A 21449-nucleotide genomic window follows, 5' to 3' on the forward strand; every position below is an offset into this window, starting at 1 on the left:
TTTTTTGGATTTGAGGGCTTTGTCATTTGTTTCTCTTTAATAACATTAAATCTTTCATTGATCAGTTCTCTGTTGTTTTCAGCAGGATTATTATATCATAGTGTACTCTTGATGATTGACTTCACAAGATTTTAGTCTCTGTAACATATTTTAGGAAAGCAATGGATTTTTCTTTTAAATTGTTCAGCAGCTATTTACAGTCTAGATGAATTGAAACTTGAAATTTAACCAAGGATCCTCTACATGAAGCATTTAGCTCTCCTTTAAAGAAGATGTCTGCTTTTTGACAATCTTTATTGTCCCATTATGGATGATGCAGTAATTGGTGGGATTCTCTTTTAGCTCTGCTTATTCTGTGGTTTGGCCCCAAAGATGAAAGCTGCTGCTGACTGACCAGACAGCATCTACTCCAGCAGCTGAGATTAGGATGAAACATGCTAGTCAGTAAGTTCACCACAACAGTCTTTCAAGCTGTATACATCTTATGTATGTTGAAACTGTCCTCAGTGAGATGGCTTGGGTTTTACCATTTTGTTGCTGATACTAGATCAGCTATCTGCCCCCAGTAGCTGAGTGGTCAGCGCAACAGAATGTCAATCCTAAGGGCCCGGCTTCGATTCCTGACTGGGTCAAAGATTTTCTCCGCTCAGAGACTGGATGTTATGTTGTCCTAACCACAATCATTTCATCCCCATCAATGCGCAAGTCGCCGAAGTGGCGTTAAGTCGAAAGACTTGCACCCGGCAAATGGTCTACCTGATGGGAGGCCCTAGTTACACAACATTTACATTTACTAGATCCTCTTTCTGTTTTGTTTTCAAGTTTTGTACTCCTCAGATACCCAAGGACTAGGCACCATAGCAGGCTGTGGCAATGAGTTTTTCCAAGGTGGATAAATTAGCACTAATTCATTGGTACTGTTAGATTTCCCCAAACAATGCCAGTCCTAGCACAGACTACATATGGGTAGTTGGGTAATCTTGGACCCCAGCATAAGATATCCCCTGCTTCCAGAGGTGCAGCCCTGTAGTAACTTCTTTCTGACTCACTTTGCTATTAGGCAGATCAGGCTGTTGTACCAAGAATCACAATTTCAGCAGTCACTACATTGTCAGTAGCAGGCCATTAGCAGTTGTCACAGCAAGAAATGGAAAGCCACAAGTCCCCCCCTCACGAATGAATGAATGACACTAGGTTGACAGACATCAACAATGTTGGCCAGAAATATACTTAGATCCGAATTTTGAAAAATGTGTTCTAGCACTTTAAACAATTATTTATAAAGCCCAACCCCAATAAACTACAGGAATAGCAGGAGGGTGCAGTGGTAGGTGGTGCTTTGTCATCCATGTAAACATCCTACAGACACACCTCAACCCTAGCTCGGTCCATATACACACAATAATTAGTTGTTTCCTGGGCTTCACAAATGCATATGATGGAGTATTATTATGTAGATCCATGAACAGAAGAGTAAGCCAGCACAGATTTAATAAATGAAGTTTTAGATGAACAAAATCTACCCTGTGTGCAAACCTAGGGGTACATTTATGTAATATGACATACTGTTTCTGGAACATCATACTGCCAGTTAGTTAAGCAGTTCTTTGTGAGCACAACATGAGAGTTTTGGGTGATATTCAGATAGCTATTCTTTCTAAGAACCTATATGTTATTGTTAATGCTGTTGTAGACTTTGCTATGAAGACTGGTTTGAGGCAGATCTCCATGTTAGTCTATTCTACACAAGCCTCTTCATCTTGAAACAACTACTGCAATCTACATCCATCTGAATGTACACACTGTAGTCAAACTTTGGCCTCACTCTACACTTTTACACCCCCACACCCCACCCCTCCCACTTACTGCCTCTGTGACCATGCAGAAAATTACTTGATGTGTCAGGAAGACTTCAACTGGTGATTCCTTCTTTTAGACAAGTTTTAATCATAAATTTCCTTTCTCTCCAATTTGATTCAGTACCTCCACATCAGTTATACAGTCTACCTATCTAATCTTCAGCATTCTTGCATAGCACCACATTTCAAAAGCTTGTACTCTCTTCTTATCTGAACTGTTTACTGTTCATGTACTTTAGCACTGAAACTTTCAGAACTTCGAACATTATGTTCCAGTCAACAATTTTAAAAGCATTTTCTAGTTATACAAATGCCATAAATATACGTTTAGTTTGTTCAATTTATATTCTAAGATAAGTCATAGGGAAAGTATTGCCTCACATGTTTCTAAATTTCGCCAAACGAATTCATAAGTTAGCCTCTATCTCTCTTTTGATTCATCTGTAAATAATTCATTTCAGTATTCTGCAACCACAACATGTTTGGTGGTAGTTCAGAGTGTATATGGGGACAAGGAAAAAAAAATTCCTGGCTTATTCCCAGATATCCCGTGTAAAAAATATGCTTTTTTCTGGGTGAAAATACACTTTTTCCGTGCTAAGTGACACTAGGTTTTCCATGGATTTTCCCTAAGAACTGTAAAACTTATCAATCCTTTGAATGGTTAATGTTTTTAAAACTGGTGTAGAACTTCCTGGAAAAAAAAGGGAAAAGATGGGGGATTGAAGTTTTGGAAAAACCTTTGATTTGCAGCAACATATACGCTGCATATTTTCGTATTACAAAAGTATAAATTCGAATTGCACCAAACACAGCGTGTTACTTTCTGGAGCATTGAAATTGAGATTGCGATGTCCTTTTGTAAACCAGTCATATCTCATGTCACGTGATCTCGCCAGCCAATGACACCAGATATTCAGAGCATAGGACAAGTGCTGTAGTAAGCCAATAGCAAGACCACTTAGTAGCGCGAGCACACAAAGAGGAAAAGTTAATGGTTTTCATTTATATACATAGTATAGCTATTAGAAAAGCTAAGCTCTCACATATAATATTGGTCTCTGAGAATAACAAGCTACAAGAGAAGCTAAGCTTTCACATGTAATATTGATATTTTTTTATGTGCGTTATACTTTAAGATACATCACACAAATGTGCCAGTAAATTTAAAATTATGATGTAAATCTCAGGTCTTCCGGGTTCGAAATTATTGTAAGTGGCTGGTCCTCAAAGTGTTTGAAATGCTTTGTGATTTAGAAATTCATCCCACTTTCTCACACGTAACATAATTCATCTTGCGTAAAAAGAAATTTACTTTGAAAGTAATGCTTTTCGAACCACCATTGGCAATACTATCCGGAGACTGTTAGAAATAGGTTCAATTTAGCAGTTGCCAGAGAGCACCAGAAAACAGGCATTACTGCGCGAGCGCAGCTGCAGGGGTGTAGGAAGACCGCATGTTCGTATGTATAAAGCACTAAGAGAGCTTACATTACACCATAAAAGAAACAGAACATCAGAGGACACTTCCAAGAGAATCAGAATTTTGTAAATCATACTAAAATGCATAATTTGGTTTAAAGTGCACATTGGTCTTTTCCAGATTCACAATGGAGTAGGTCCCATCTGATATTAAGCTTTTCGGTGTGATTTTTGGGATGTAAATTTTCTTGGAGTACAGTAGTATATGATCTCATTTTTTGTTCTTTATGGCAGAAGATGATAACATGCACTGAAATTCAACGAACAGTTGAAACTAGCCAATACTGTGGAATAAAACACTTCGTTTCAAATAAAATGATTGCCTCAGTGGAAAGATTAATAAAGCCAAATTTCTTTAGCAAGCTTGCAAAAATAACTTCATTGGTCTGCAAGGTGATTAATGCTTGACTTCTAATAACTTGTAAATAAAATAAAATCAGAAAACTGAAACTAAGAATATATTTTTGCCCTCTGTAACTATGTGTATGTATTTTATATATAAAAACAAAGATGAGGTGACTTACCGAACAAAAGCGCTGGCAGGTCGATAGACACACAAACAAACACAAACATACACACAAAATTCAAGCTTTCGCAACAAACTGTTGCCTCATCAGGAAAGAGGTTAAGGAGAGGGGAAGACGAAAGGAAGACATATATGGTCTTTAAATATGTCTGCTTGTGTCTGTATGTGTGGATGGATATGTGCGTGTGTGCGAGTGTATACCTGTCCTTTTTTCCCCCTAAGGTAAGTCTTTCTGCTCCCGGGATTGGAATGACTCCTTACCCTCTCCTTTAAAACCCACTTCCTTTCGTCTTCCCCTCTCCTTAACCTCTTTCCTGATGAGGCAACAGTTTGTTGCGAAAGCTTGAATTTTGTGTGTATGTTTGTGTTTGTTTGTGTGTCTATCGACCTGCCAGCGCTTTTGTTCGGTAAGTCACCTCATCTTTGTTTTTATATATAATTTTTCCCACGTGGAATGTTTCCTTCCATTATATTGTGTATGTATTTTAATTCACTTGATAGCTCCCAGCCACAGAAATCCATTTTGTTTTCATTTGACATGGGAGCTGTAAATGAAGAGAAGCAGTGAAATCACTAAATGCAAACACGGGTCACGTGGAGACTAACCACCTCACCAATACAACTCAGACAACTCTGCGCATTCACGAATCTGGCAGCTAGGGCGCGCAAGAAAAATTTTACTCTTTTGCATCTGGCTGCTTGCTGCTTCTGCTGAGACAGCTAACAGCCACGCTTCAAGTAGCAGGTAAAGGGAAATGGGAGAATGTACTGCTCATACATGAGTCAACTGTGCATGCGCATGTGCCTGCTGGCAACTGGTCAAACGAACCTAATGTGAACAGTAGTGACATCATGCTAATAGCAAGCAGTTTATTGTTGCGAAGTATTACATAGTCTTCACCCTACTGCCTCTGACTTATTTTTGCTGTTTGCAGACGCTTATGCGTGCACTAGGGTGACCAACTTTTCTAAACAAAAATAAGGGCTTCTTATATCCTTGATAAAAAATAAGAAAGATTAATAGCACGGCAAAATTTCGCCAAAAATCAAAGCAGTATTTGTAAAAGTAGACTATTTATCTACACATCACAATTACTTATACATATTTTGCAACAGATTTTGCCTCAGTCAGTAGTTTTACATCATTTTTAGCAAATTCAAAGAATTCACTACATGAATAAGAAAAATTCATGGCAACTTGTAGTTCAGATCTGATTAAGTTTGTTCTACTTCTGTTCCTTACATCAGTCCACTTATTATTCATAAGAGAACATACTCTCTCAGTGTGAGCATTACTTCCTGGTATACTCATAACAAAACAAACCAGCTTACCCAAGTTTTCAAAATTAACATTATTTGATTTCAAAGTTGTAAAAACCTATATCCATTTCTAGCTAACATAACCATCTAAAGAGACAGCACATTTAATTTCATCATTATAACTACAAAACTCTTCATATAATTCATCTTCATTAATACAAGGCAGCTTAAGATATTCTACAACTTCTTGCATGTCATTGAATGTCAATTCCCTTTTTGGACTTAGTGGGATTAAACTCTTTAAACTATTATCAAATTTACTACCTAAGTAAGAATATAAACAATCATAGAATTCAATGAAGTTGTTCTCATTACTAGATGTCAAATTTAAATCAAGAACAGAGACTAATAATTTATGAGTACCATTAAGAAAAAACCTATCTTCCTTTCTCTGCCTAATTTTACTAATTAGTAAGTTTACAGCTTCATGAGATTCCATAATACTAAGGTCGGAATTCTCCAAATACTTAGCTTTTTGAATGTAAACATTTCCAATATTCACAAAAAAAGCCAATATAATCTTGAACAATTGTTTCTACTTCTGTATTTTCATTGCAGATATACTTTTTCAGAACTTTATGGCAGTCTGATTCATCTATGCTTTTAAAATAGTTTTTTATAGGCTCCCAATTTTTTAAAAGCCTTTCTACAGCAGGAGTGAGAGATAACCATCTAGTATTCACATATCGCAAGAGTCCAGTCCAGGAATATAAAGCTTCCCATTTCGTAAGATATGTACACATATACTTTGTTTTCTTATTTGGTGGTGTTTTATCTTCGTCTTCACTGCCCATCATAAAATCTTGGACAAGTTAACAATGATTCACAGTAAGCACTGGCACAGAAACAAAGTCACATCTAACTGCCAAGCATTGGTCAATCATTCTAAAGATATTCGATAGACATAATGTCGACATCTATGGTTGAAGGTCAATATAGAATCAGTTGTCTCTGCTGTCTATGGACGAATCCTGACAGAGCGTGCAAAATTTAAATGATTGAAAAATGTTTTTACATACTGGTATGTGATAAGAAAAATAAAGTTAAAAATGGGAGATAAACAGCCACTCAGCCTGAAAATACGGGAGCCGGGAGATTATGAAAAAATGTCTGTAAATACGGGAGATCCCAGGAAATATGGGAGAGTTGGTCACCCTAGCGTGCACGGTGTTTTGTTGTTGTAAATAGCGCATTTCCTTTGCCATTAAAGTTTTATTTTTTTCCGACTCGTTTGTATTTTATTGCTGCAGTATCATTCTCTAGTAACAGGATACAGTAACATTCTTTGTTAGAGAATCAATTCTTACCAGTCAAAATTACAAAAATTTAACTGAAAGCTAAAACAATGAAAAATTCCCGGAATTCCGAAAAATTCCCGGGTTTTTCCCGGTTTTCTCCCGGATGAAAAAATTTCAGGGTTTTTCCCATATTGTATACACTCTGTAGTTTAGTATTGACACATGTCAAAACCTTCCTTCTTTTTGATTGGAATTATTACATTATTATTTAAGTCTGGAAGTATTTTACCTGTCTCATATACATTGTGCACATGTGGAATTTTCCTGTGAGGGTCAATTCTCCAAAGAATCTCATTAATTTCATGGTCACTGTCAACATGCAGTAAACACTCACAGATGGTAGGTGGCAGCACTAAAAGTTGAGGGTACATAAAGTGTGTCTAGGGGATGGGGGAAACCAAGGCTCTGTCCTTTCCCCTCTCTTCTATCTCCTGTACACTGCTGATATGCCCAAATCTTCCCCGCCTGTTCATCTTCTCCAGTTTGCTGATGACACCATCTTCCCAGCCCTTTACCCTACCCTTCAACGGTCCCAACTTACCCTCCAAACGCTCCTTGACCAATTCACCACTTGGTGCAGTCTCCATGATTTCTACCTCACCATTTATGGCCGTCCAATCCACCTCACTCCTACCCTCAAATACCTTGGCCTCACCTTTGACCACCACATCACCTGGACTCCCCATCTCCTTACGATGCAAAACAAAGCTCACAACAGACTCTGCCTCCTGAAACTCCTGTCCGGCCGGACATGGAGTCTGCATCCTTCCACCATCCTTCACACCTACAAATCCTTGATCCAAACCATCCTCTGCTATGCCAGCATAGCTTGGATTTCTACCACTCGCAGATTCTATAAATCCCTAAAAATCCTCAAATGCCAAGCGCTCATCCTCGCCCTCCACATCTGCCTTCGTCCCCCATGCGCATCCTCTACGACATCATCCTCTTCCCCCACCTTCTCCTCTTCCTTAACCACATCCACACACTATATATTGTCTGCCGCATTGGTCCCCCTCACCCCCTGGTGTCTCCCTTCCTCTCCATCCCCAGCCCGTTGCCGCACCTTTACCATTCTGTCCCACCCTCTCTCCATCTCCACACCCTCCGCCTCCTTTCCCAACGCAACTTCCACCATCTACCCCTCCCAGATGATGAGCTTTGCCCTGACATCTACCCTTCCTACCAACTCTAACCCCATCTTCCTGCCTCCTCCTCAGGTCTCCCTCTCCTCTCCCTTCTCCTGAGCGGCTTTCCCCTCCTACCCCCCCTCCCTCTCTTGTGCTCCCCTTCAGTGTCTCTGCACTCCCTCCTGCCTTGTCTTCCCTCTTCATCTCCTGCCCCACCAGCCTCCTGCCTCTTAGTGTAGCCACTGATGCCCCTACTCTCTTCACCCCCCGCCTCCCATACTGCCTCTTGCTCTCCCTTCCTTTTCCATCCTCTCCGGCCTCTCCCTCGGCAGATCCCACCTGGCAGTTTTATTCTTCATCATGTGTGCTCCAAGTGGGTTTTAAGTGTGGTGAGTGTTTTTAATACTGTGGCCTACTTTTAACCTGTGCGTGTGCCTTCAGTGTCTTCTTTGTGTTTTAAGAATTGCCAACTGTGTTTTTTAACTTCATGTCGACTTTTTTAATTGTCCCCCCATGAACGTCTCCATGCCAGTGTATTTTTACCTCCATTATCTCCCCTTACTCTGTTTTATGTTCGCCTTTTTTTATCACTTTATATATGTAACATTTTAGTCTTGTCTTAGTTGTCATGTCACTCGGCTGAAGAGTAGCGGACTGTGTTGCTGACAGCCCTCCCCTGCGCATATGGGGCAGGGGAATGAAATCACAATTAAAAGATGGGGGGAAACATAGCAGTTGTTGTCATAACATGGAAACAGTGTGATTTTCCTGGCATCTTAAAAGGCATGATCATTGGCGTTTGGGCCAAGGGTGGCAGCATTTATGAAGCAGCTAAGGTTGTACTGTTCACATCCTTCTATGTTTAAAGTATACCATGCATGACAAAATGGCACTGAGGAAACTATGGTGCACCACAGACCACAGACGACAGAAGTGAATGACAGCTGCAGGCATGTGTACACACAAATAGCTATGCAACTGTCGAGGACCTGACTGTTCAGATGAACCAAAGGTCTAACAACAGTGTCTCCTCAGTGCATATTTTTGCATGTGGGAGTCTGCAGGAGGCACTTGGTTCGTGCACCCATGCTGACTGCTCTTCATTGGTGAAAAAGGCTGGAATTTGCACACTAATACCACAAATGGACGTCCACTGAGTTCCAACAGGTGGTCTTTTTAGATGACTCACGCTCTATGCTCCATCAGCATGAAATGCCTGAAAGAAAAAACCCTACATCAATCATCAGAATGGTCCAGCCTGGCAGGGAACGTTCTCATGGCATTCCCTAGGTGATCTGATCATCCTGGAAGGCACAATAAATCAACCCAAGTATGCATCTATTCTTGGGGGCCACATCCACCGCTACATGCGAGTTATTTTTGCTCGGCATGATGGTATCTACCAGCAAGATTACACAATGTGTCACACAGCTAACAGTCTGTGTGCATGGTTCAAAGAGCACCAGGATGAGTTTACTGCATCCACCTGGCCTCCAAACTCCCTGGACTTAAACCCAATCAATTGACCTGTTTGTTCCATAGATCCTCAACTGAGAAATCTAGTGCAGATGGCCATGGCACTGGAGTCAGCATGGCTCCACATCCCTGTTGGTACCTTCTAGAACCTCACTTAAACTCTTCCTGCAAGTCTTGCAGCAGTCTGCACTGTAAGAGGTGGTTATTCAGGCCTTTGACAGGTGGTCACATTAATGTGACTGGACAGTGTATATGGAAATGTTGACTACACTGGATGCCTTGTTTTGAATGTCTTTCAGAAGTTTCAGTGCTCTGTTAAATTCTTTTCACAATTTCGCACCCTCTGTCTTCTCCATCCATTTCCTCACCTCTTTCCATGATACTATCTTCAAATTTGTTCCCTTTGTATATATTCCACCTTTTAGTCTTTCCCTAGTTCCTTAATACTGGACTACCATCTTGCCTCTTAAGTTTCATACTAGTGCTTCTCACTTCTCCTAAGGCCTTTTATTTTTCTACAAGTGATATTTATCTTTCCCATTGTCATGCATGCTTCTTCTGCCTTCCATTTCTCCTTCAGCCATTCCTGTTTTACCATTTTGCATGTTCTGTCAATCTCACTGTTTAGATATCTGTAGTACCCTTTGCTTGCTTCATTTACTGCAGTTTTATATTTTTTCCTCTCATGCTACCAAAATTCTAACATGTCTGCAGTGAACCATCAGCTTCAAGATATTAACTCTGAATTTACCAATCAGTACTTCAACAAAACTAATTATACTGGTCAGGGTGACTCCCACTGACTAGCAACCTCTCTGTACAGAAAAGCCACAGTCCATCAATCAATGCATCCATAGGAAATCAAACTCCCCAATAGGAACTGAAAACAAATATGGAAAAATATTATCTTTGTGTTTCAGGATGATGTGATATAGTAAATAGTCTGATCTCAAATAGAGAAAGTTCATTCTGTGTGAATGTAACCCTCAGTCATTTAGTATAACTTGTCACCTAAGGGTAACTGTTATCCTCTGCACTGCATGAATTGACAGAAAGATGATTTGGTTGTGTGTATGCAAAAAACTGCTGTTGTTCAATGGACATGAAAATACCAAATGAACCTTAAGAATGCCATCTACCCAGAGTGGTTCTTATTCCCACCTACCAAACACAGAACATATAACTAGCTGTGGTGCACCTCATACATTATAACAAGAACTGTAACGAACCTACAAGATTTATGGTACTATTTTGTAAGACATTTTTTAACGTATAACAAAAATGCTACAAAATTATTACAATCTATTTCAGAAATACCTTCACGTTACTTAATCTGACATAATGCACCAGTAAGACTTAATTCAACACAAGTATCCATTCTTTTCTCATGGCACTGAACCAATCACTAGATGGCACAGTCCTGTATTTTATTGATAAATTTCTGAACTTTAATCAAGCAGTCATGATAACATTTCTCCACCAAGCCACCAAGAATTATGTTAGCAATCTTCTGGTGCAAAGTGCCAATGAGGTGTTGTGTTTTTACACAGTGTATTATAGTTCCTTACCAAGACAATATAAACAACATTTTTAAAAGTTTTGTGCCCTTTAATACATGAAAAGTGTTGTACATTTAAAGAGCATCTTTTGCCAATGAGATGTTGTGTTTTACACAGTGTGTTATAGTTTCTTACCAAGCTACAACAACATTTTTAAAAGTTTTGTGCACTTTAATGTATGAAAAGTGTTGTACACTTAAAGAGATTCTTTTGGTGTGTTATTTGCAAAAGCACTTCACCATCCTTACTGGGTATGGGTCCTTTCCTACCTTCTTAGGGGATATGGAGTCTATCTGATTCGCAAAGATTTATTTCTCTTTTTCACGTGAGGTCTAAAAAGGCTGGGCAGGAAAGTTCTAAATTCATTTTGATACAACAAGTTACTTGTTCAAACAATGGAAAATTCAGGGTGGAATGTAACAACACACTTATTCACTAGGGAAAAATCATGGAAAGAAGATGATTTTTAATTTCTTACGTCTTATAACATCAGTTCCAAGAAGGGACTTATTTTTCAGAAGACATGCCCTGAAAAGATAAAAATAAGTAAATAATAAAAACAAAATAGTGCAAACTAAAAATAAATAAATAATAAAACAAAATAGTGGTGAAGAGTTATATTACAAACCTAAATGCCAAGGTTTCAATCTCGAGTAGCGTTATATCACCTATTGCTCCTTCTACCTCTGAAAATGATTTATATTATGTGACAAATGCTATCTTGCAAGATAGTCTATAATTTATTTTACATTGCACACTGCAGATCCCCTTAGAACTGGCTCACTAGGTTAACTGAAGATTAAGACAAAGGCAAGGGCATATGTCCACAAATAGGGCAAAGCACAGTAAAGCACTGAGTGTTCACACCAACCACTGAATTAAAGGTTACTCTACTGTGTGCAAATTTTACCCAGAAAATAATGGATTTAGCAGAAGATTTGGTTAGATACATCTTTTACCCATTATTTAAATTTAATATGCATCATAAGATCCAAAATGAAGTGGTCCTTAAAAATTTGGAGATTACGGAAGTGTACGATTCCATCCGTCTGCTTTGACCCATGTCATCAATATGGCGGAAATGGCTATTCTGAGCATCTCCAATATGGCGCCTTTGATGTCACTATATACACACAGCAACAAACATGAAAATACGTATAAAGAAGACAATAACATCTCCCTCCAAAAATACAATCAAACTAACAGGGTAGTCATGGGAAAATGGGTGTTTTAGGGAGGGGATAACCTAAATATAACAGTATAAATATCTCTACAGGAATCGGACACTTCTCTTGATGTATATAGCTCAACCGCAGCTGACGATACCAAAACACCAGCGCCTAGAGCAAAAACTAAGAAAATTGGAATGAGACATTTCCCTGGACCACAGCTGACGATACCTAAACACCAATACCTACATATAAAACTACGAAAATTGGAATTGGTCATTTCCCTTGACCTATATAGGTCAACCATAACTATTGATATGAAAAAAACCACCATGTACAACTACTAAAAACAAAAACAAAACCACAACACCTCAAAAATTCAAAAGTCAAACAAACCTACATAAATAAAAAAAACATTCAATACACAATAAATGCACAACACATTACAACTCGAGAAAACACACACACACACACACACACACACACACACACACACACACACACACACACACACACACACACACACACACACACAACACAAGACGACATCTACAAACACTACCAACTCATAAACTCTGCACCATAATGACATCACACACCACAACACCATTACATCATGGGTTGAAGCAGACGGATGGAATCGGACACTTCCATTGAGCCAGAATTTGAAACAAATTTAATTTTTTGAATAAATTTTTAGTTAAATATTAATAAAATAATTAGGTACACAGGTATGTATGTACATCCAGCAATGCACAAAGTAATTTCTGTGCTACTGCAGCCAAATATAAACAGAAGGAAAAGAGTATACAATGTTTGGTTATAATGATTATACTACTGTGCTTAATTTATGCAGAAGTTTGACATCACACAGAACTCACATTATGTGACTTAATTTCTAATGTATGAGGGACATTTCATAAATAACACACAAGTTGGAATTACTTTTGATTGTTTGATACAAAAACAATGAAAATATTGTCAGATTTAGTTGGGAGCTTAAGGAAGAAGCAAGTGCTTTTGTTTTTCGCTGTGTGCCATAACATAAAGTTGGTGAGAGGTAGAAGTGGGGCAGAGGTCTCGAGTACTGTGACTGTTGAAGACCACAGGTCATACATCATAATTGAAATTTCATGTGTCAAAAAACCGACAGAAATCCACAGTATGTTAAGTGAAGTTTGTGATGAGTTTACAGTGGACCACAGAGCAGTTTCACTTTGTGTTAATTGTTTTTGTGGTGGTCATATGAGTATAGATGATAATCCGAGACCTGGAAGACCAAAAATATCAACAGATGAATGATGTGTAAAACTTGTGGCAGATGCTATTTAAGAATATCACAGTGCAACCTGTGCGGAAGGAGAGTGATATGAAGAAGAGATCAATTTCTGTGAGAAATGGGTACCACACTGTCTGATTGCTGAAGAGAAGTAGAAATGTTTGGACATTGCAACCTTGCTCAGACAGTGATTCGTTTGTGAAGGTCAAGGATTCTTGTGTTGAACTGTCACTACTGTGAATTCACTCCATGCTCAAGAAATGGCGATTTTTGCTTATAATCACCAAGTAGTTGCCATGAGAGATAGAACACCATGTGAAACAACAGTTAAAACAGTGCATTATAATAACTTCATGGAAAACCTGCACAGAAAAATTCAGAAAACCCAACCTCAGTTGCTTGACATTGGGCCACTCATTCTCCATGACAATACTAGCTGACATATTGGTAATGCTGAAGCCTAAAACTGCATGAAGTGTTGCTACATAATCCCTACAGCCTGGACATGAGTCCACCAGACTCTGACTTGTTCCTGAAATTGAAAAGTCCTATGGGTGAATATCATTATCTTTCTCTGGAAGAGGCTTCTACCACTGTTACCAGAGTTGTTTGACAGATGAACATAAGTGGTGACCTGAATGGAATACTTGAGCTTCGAAGTTGTTGTGGTTCAGTCATAGAGAAGCAGGGAGACTATATTAAAAAAAATACCATGTAAGTAAAAGAAAAAGTTAGTATGCATTATTTATGAAATGTCCCTCATACAATCTGTTCAAAAAATGTTTTGCTATATGTATATATCTAGAAAAATATGTAGGTTCAGATCCAAGGGGAGGAAGATGTAAAAGAATAGTCATTATGGAACATAAAAAATAACTTCACTGTCAAATAAACACAACATAAAACCATAATAAAAGAAGACCGTTAGAAAGTGCACACCACTGAACATTGATGAAAGCAAAATTTGCTGGTCATTACTATTCAACACCATGTTGCTCCACCCCATATAATGAAACGTACTTTGATCCTCTGTGCATTCTGCAAGACATTCAAGATCTTTCTGCTCAAGCTTATCTCACTCTTTGACAGTGATGCTCATGAGATCATCTAATGTGTGAGGACAGTTCCTGTTGTGGCACACTGCAAGTGTCAGCTGGTCCCATGCATGCTCAGTTTGGTTCATTTCAGCTAATACTGTAGTCCATTTAATTTGATCAATTTCTGCATAAAAAAGAAATGTGGAATTCTGACAACAGTATGGATTTACTATTGCTTGATTTCAATGTGCAGTTCTGTTTAATTCTCTTTGGGATATCTGCAAGCTAAAATTTGTAGGTAGAAGACATCTGCTGGTGTTGACAACTATTGTTTGATTTCAATGTGCAGTTCAGTTTAATTCTCCTTGGGATATCTGCAAGCCAAAATTTGTAGGTAGAAGACATCTGCTGGTGTTGTTGACCAAGGATGTCAACTACAAATCAGGTCTTGAATGTTCTGTGCCTCACAGTTGAATCTACAAATTATATCACTGTGAAGTATGCCTATTTGGCAGCCAGCTTCCCTTTGTTGACAACCCTTCTTGTTGTAAAGTGATGATACACACCCAACATTTGGAGTAACCCTCCAAGACCATTTGATAGGCTGAATATTATAATACAAGCTGGATTATCACTTTCATGACTAATGAGGCAGTGCATTCTGATGAACTGTACTGAAAATGAATATTTACTTTTACCTCCATTCCATAGATATCTGCTCACAGTGATTGACTGTGGTCAAAAGAGTGTTGAAAAAGAGGTTTCTGGAAAGAAATGGGGTTGGGGGGACCACAACAACAACAACTACAACAACTATACATGGGGACCGATGGCCTTTGTAGTCTGGTCCCTTCAAGCCCCACAAACCAAACTTATACATGATAGTCATGAGGGTGGTGTGAAACTTTCATTGAGTAGTTTGCATCACTTAGTTCTAGTAAGAAATACATTAGTGACGTAGGAGGCCATAAAAAATAACTTCATGCTCCTATTAAATGGTATGTTATACTAAGCTAAACTTTTTATGCTGAAATATGTTGTCAGATAACATTTGGGAATGAATGTAAATAAAATAGTCTGGCATTTTTTTATGCTATACACATTTGACAAAATTTGTATTTCATACAATGGTTAATGTTGGTATATGAGCAGTCACAGGCACTGTTATCTCTGGTGCTAAGGTTCAACTGCAGGTTGGACATTTTTTGCCAGGCGATGAGAGTACCCAAGTGTGTATGTGTGTGTGCGTGTGTGTGTGTGTGTGTGTGTGTGTGTGTGTGTGTGTGAAAGATATAGATGGAGAGAGAGAGAGAGAGAGAGAGAGAGAGAGAGAGAGAGAGAGAGGGAGGGAGGGAGGGAGAGAGGGAGGTTGGGAGGGAGGTAGAGGCAGAGAGTGTGAGAGGGAGAGAGGAATAACTTTATCTGATAACTCAGCCTATTTTTAAATGTACTTTAAATATGCCTGTCTGCCACTCAATGCCTCCTCTATGTGGCAAGTGGCAATCTATCCTATTTCATATTATCATTATTGCATCCCAGATTTTACATTGTGGGATATTATATCAGCAGTCTATAATACGTTCTTCAAGGCTGAATTTATTGTCAATTGCAATCTGAATAATTCAATATGTCAATCTCTTCTATTGATACAGCCACATATTTTATGCATATAATTAATAAGATTGTCAAACAACAGAAACTGCGTGTAGGTATATCAACAGTGTAGGAAAAGATAGATTGCTACTTACTGTAAAGAAGATGCATTAACTTGCAGACAGGCACAATCAAAAGACACTTTCAGAAAGTTTTTGGCCACAACCTTCATCAGCAAAAGAGAAACAGAGACACACACACCATTTGTACACACAAGTAAGCACATCTCATGCACACGCAACCACCAACTCCGGCAGATCTGACCAGAATGCAACTATCACGTGGCATGACAGCAGCAATCTTGACGGGACTGGGAAGGGGAAGGGACAGTAGTGTATGGGAGGTGGGGACAGACTGATGCTGTCTGTCAGCGTGTGCAGGGATTAGAATGCCAACACGTGTAGTGTCAGGAGGTTGTGGGGCAGAGCTGCCAGAGTTGGTGGTCATGTGTGTGTGAGGTTCGTTTGCTTTTTTGAATGAATGGTGTGTGGTTCTCTTTTTCTGATAAAAGCTGTGGCTGAAAGCTTTACATAAGTGTCTTTTAATTGTGCCTGTCTGGAACTTAACAGGCCTCTTTACAGTAACTAGCAATCTATCTTTCCCTACAATTGTCATTAAAAAAGAGTGTCTAACAGGCTCTGCATGACCATAAAAATGTAGCCCCTTCTAAAAATATATTTAATTTGCTGTTTGGCGAATAGTGTACCTAGAAAATAGTCCATATATTTTAAAAGTACAACCTTTCTGCAAATTGTATTAGATGTTCATTTATGATCTTTTCCATCACACAAACAGATTAAAGCATAATATCATTAACTGTGATTAACTTTGAATATAGATTGCACTAGTATTTTGTCACAGCTATTTCTCTCTGTAAATTTATATTCTGTTTCACATCACTGAAGACTGGCCTTTACGATGAGATGATGAAATATGATGTATGAGGGACTGGTGCTAGCCCTTAAGGATAATTTTTTTTGAAACTGTAAAATTAAGCACTTCTTTATAGGAATGTTTTCTCTGTAAAAATTAATATTTTGAACCTGCTTAAATATGATATTTTTACCTGTATTTCTTTTTTTTCAATTTTATAATCTACATGACTACATAGTAAATGTCTGAATATTAAAGATTGATATACAATGGCTGTAGAAACCATTAGACAACCATAGTGTGGAACATTTCAAAATTCACTAACATCATAGAGAACAAATGTTACTAAGAAATGATCCCTCACATTCTCTGAATAAAAAAGTGTGTCAGGTCTTTAGGTCTATATATGACATGAGAAATCTTGAGCTTTCATGAAACTCATTAAAATAAGTATTTATTTATTTATTTATTTATTCCATGTGATCTGATGGTACACAGTGTGTTGCAGATGTCGGAAAATATCAGTTAACGTTGTTAACATATATTAACATAGGCCTATAGTATCCTAATGTATAATATTGCTCGATGTTTTCAATTTAACACAAATAGCAAGATTATTGATTTAAGTATTCATTTACAGAGTAAAAACAGTGACACAACAAACGTATGTCTGTGATATCATCATTAAAGTCTATTTCTAATCAGATTATGTTATTCTCATGTAGTCCTAAATGTGGTTCTCTTAAGGTCTAACAAATTGTAGTAAATTAAGTACATTCAGATTATCATCTCTCTCTTAATTGTTTATGCCTAGATGGCAGGAAGTGTTTACATCCAATTTTAGATCATCATTTCTCTAGGTTAGATACTCACCCATTTGCACTAAATCTCAACACTATCTAAACTAACATGCACTAAGAAATTCAAAGCAAATAAATATTTCTAGCATAAAAAAGAGAAAAACTATCGTACATTAGATTTGTGAAGGAAGAGAGAAAGAAGCTGGCAGGTAAGACCTTACCTTGCACTGTGGCTCAACATGATGATGTTTCTGTAACAACAAAAATTTGCCAACTTGATCAGAAGCCAATATTGTGATGGGAATAGATACAGTGCAGGGCTACAACATCATTAGGCAAAATTTACATTATTACCATGATATATTCACTACAGGCATTTTGGTATTACATTACAGCTATTAGAGGAATGATGCAGTTAAGTATGGTAGTATCAATGATTATTCAAGAAGCTACTATAAGTTATTCAGCATTCCAAAATGTATGACAAAATTACAGCACAACTGAAATACCATACTGCATTTTTACTAATGTACATATAAACTGCAAGAAAATCCTGAAATGGCACTACTGGTATAAGAAAAAAATTATTTTAAGAATAAGGTTTTTCCCCTAATCAAGATGTTGTTTTGAACAATTCATTTCTCATACATTTTAATTGTAGATATGTGCACGTAAACATCTGTTAGAAATGTTTTTGCAGTCTGCTGAACATCATTGGGTTGAAATATTGTATTTTACTTTCCTAATCCATGACATTCACAATAAATCAAAATAAATCCTCCTACAAGATAATATATTTCCTTTCTTGAAACAGAGATCTAATGTTCTGAGGATCAGTAAAAAGAGACAAGAGAAAATGAACAGTAACACACAAGTGATAAATACTGAAATCTTAAATTTTATCTTACTTAAAAGTTTTGATTATCAGTTGTACTCCATCCAAGAGGCAGATTATAGAAACGACTTTGTACCAATAGGAATAAAGATACAACAATTCTCTGTAATTCATGTTCATTGCATAACCGTGATCTGAACCATAATTTTACTGACTGATTTTTGTTTATTAAGAGTAATGATTTTCAACAGTTATATGAAATGTGCATATAATTTATAATGAAGTGGTATGTGAAAAGTACAATTAAAATTAACAGAGAAAATTACTGTAAAAGTGAAGTGAATTGACAAAACAAGACATTTATTTAATTATGCATACTGTGGCGAAGGGTGTTTGCTTCAATCTGAATGTTAAATTGGATAGTTTATTTCTTCACAGAGAGACAGACTTTGGTGGTCAGCCCTTATATGAATATTTATGATATGACAAAGCATGGCTGCCCAGTTGTTCAAGCTTTTCTCCAAATTTCTCTCCCTGAAATTAAAATACAGTTTCTACAGTGGAGGTAGCATGGGAAGGGTATAACTATGAAGCATCTAAAAGATTCTGGCATCAATTCTTCAAAATAAATATCAAATGTCTTGCACAATATAACAGTCTGTTACTAGAAGGCCACTAACAGTACCTTTGGTTGGGTCCATGTAGTGAGCAAATTGAAGACCATTGTTTGCAGCACCTGATAAAGATGACTAGGTGAGACATCAAAATAATTTGTATAAAATTGGTCCATCAATCAACTGGACTCCCAAAACCATAGATTCTATCAAGCATTCTGAGAGAGACCATATTAGCATTTGTTATATTGGGTTATATACTATATTGGTACACCTCATATTATAAACTCGTCACCAGGCAAGTCTTCAGTTTTAAATATTTTCTGTAGCTCAAAAGATTTAAACATTACTGCCTGAAAGTTTTCCTGTAAATAAATCAGATCTCTAGCTCTGGAGCATCTATGGAATAAACTATTCAGAACTACTACAAGTTTTGAAAAAAAAGTGGTGACTAGCAGTGATATCCATAATGTTTAATATTGATATATATACTAAAACATTAGTTCTAATTTTTAATTGCAGACAGAAATGGAAGGATTAGTCAAAACAATGATTTAATGTGAAAGTTCATTGTGATTCACAATTTATTAACATGTTTCAAAGTATTTCATTTTAAGTACTTAAGAGACGTTGAAAAGTTGTGTAAAATTTCATCACTGTTGAAATGTTGGTAAGTAACCCAATCTTAATACAGTTTGAGTATGGAAAAATATTTACTTAATACTTCCAATAGGGTCCTACTAAGTTACATCCTGCTCAAATTAGCAATTCATTCTGCGTGAGTTTTTTAATTGAAATTTAACATTTCTCCACCAGAATGTATCATAGGCATCTTTTTTAATATCGCAACTTAATGCTAAATATGTTTTTGTTTCTAAACTTGCTATAGATGACTATTCCCTTTTACTAAGGGCCCTGAACATGTAATTTCAAGCAGTATGTATGAAACATACAAATTTATTTGTTTTAAAATTGTTCTATATCTCCTTCTTCTTCTTCTTAGTGTTAACACTGTCTAGTATGAGGTCTGCTGTACTCACAAACTGGCACATTCATTTCATTTAACTCTGCAGCTTGTGCCCTGAATTGTGTAAACTGTGTTCTGTATGTGATCATATTTTAACTGTTTGTGAATCAGATTTTCTGAGGCAGAAATTGAGAACCAGCCTAGCATTTGCCTAAATGAGAGTGGGAAACTGCCTAAAAATCACACTAAAGCTGGCTGGTGCATCAGCCATGGACATTAATCCACTGAGTGAATTCAGTCCTGGTCTGGCTCACTTACCTGTCTCACAAGCTTGTGTGCTACATATTACACTGTATGAGCAGGTCTTAATAGTTGCTCTATATGCTTTCCTCAAATAATTCTTTTCTCCTGTATGAGAATATCATACTTTCATAAATGTAGAGGGAGGGAGCAGTTAACAGTTGTAGGTTCCAAACAATGAGTGACAAGGTTCTTTTGTTGTTGAATACTCTTCCTTATAAAAATTGTTTTCTGCAACTTTGCTATTGAAATAAATGCAAAATAAGATCTTCATGATACATTGGACACAGATAAGAACCAGGTTTATATTCAATTAATATTATGAGCCACTGAACAGTTCCTAAAACCCACAAATATAATACAAACAATGGAAGGAGCAACAACTTACGGTACAGCTCAGGCATTGAGTGGTTGTCTGGCAGATAAACAAGACTGAAAATGTTGCAGATCTTTTGTCTGATGTCCTTCTGCAAAGCCAACTAGTATAAAATATGGTACATGATGGACACCCCCTCCCTCTCTCTGTACAGCTACATTGCACCAGCCAAACTGTACTGACACCACAAATCAACTTGATTTGCAATGCTGATTCAATGTACTTACCTGGGAAATGTATCCACGAAGGAGTGAGTGAGTGCATATGCATGTACTGTATTAGTTAAGTCTGAAGAAGGACATCATCCAAAAACCTATCAATTTTTTCAGTCTTGCTTATGAGCCTATTGATCTCTCAATGCATTGACTAAATGGTGAATTATTATTTTTCATTCTTAATATTCTTCTTCTTTATATTCTTTCATTCTTTATATTTCACCAAGGGCTTTCCATCAGCACACAAATATAATGGTTCCTTATTTCATCGTACTTAAAAAAAAAAAAATCAGAATCAATACATTTTTGTTTTGGATGACAATTACAATACATTACATTACAATCATCTTACAAATCTAGTATCACTATGATGAAATTGTTTCTGAGACATCACAACAAACATATTCAAATCTTCCAGAGGCCAACATCTCAAGAGCATCTTAAAAGAGTTATAAGTTTCTTAAGATACTCAGCAACCTAATATACATGCCATTATCACAATTCTAGAATATCAAAATCTACTAAAGAAATAAGAAAAGAACATCAGATATTGGAAAGAAATGGAAAAAGGTACCCTTTTATTTATTTGCTTTAATTTGGAGAACTGTTTTATGTTTTCTGGTTTACATAGTTTTACCTACAACTGAGCCTATGAGATCTTCCCATTTCATGTCCCTCTTA

The 21449-nt window shown here is 37.2% G+C and overlaps 1 protein-coding gene across 1 annotated transcript in view; it reads right to left on the reverse strand.

Annotated features, from left to right (window-relative positions):
• The window catches only part of LOC124774956 (putative thiamine transporter SLC35F3), a 320097-nt gene that overhangs the window by 105609 nt on the left and 193039 nt on the right, over positions 1-21449 (reverse strand). Inside the window, exons 11-12 of the mRNA XM_047249675.1 lie at positions 18982-19032; positions 11129-11178 (exon numbers count right to left, since the gene is read on the reverse strand). Coding sequence (XP_047105631.1) covers positions 11129-11178; positions 18982-19032 — 101 coding nt within the window. The remainder of the gene's footprint in view (positions 1-11128; positions 11179-18981; positions 19033-21449) is intronic.

The sequence above is a fragment of the Schistocerca piceifrons genome, chromosome 1 (assembly GCF_021461385.2).
Source record: "Schistocerca piceifrons isolate TAMUIC-IGC-003096 chromosome 1, iqSchPice1.1, whole genome shotgun sequence".
In the NCBI taxonomy this organism is placed as follows: Eukaryota; Metazoa; Arthropoda; class Insecta; order Orthoptera; family Acrididae; genus Schistocerca; species Schistocerca piceifrons.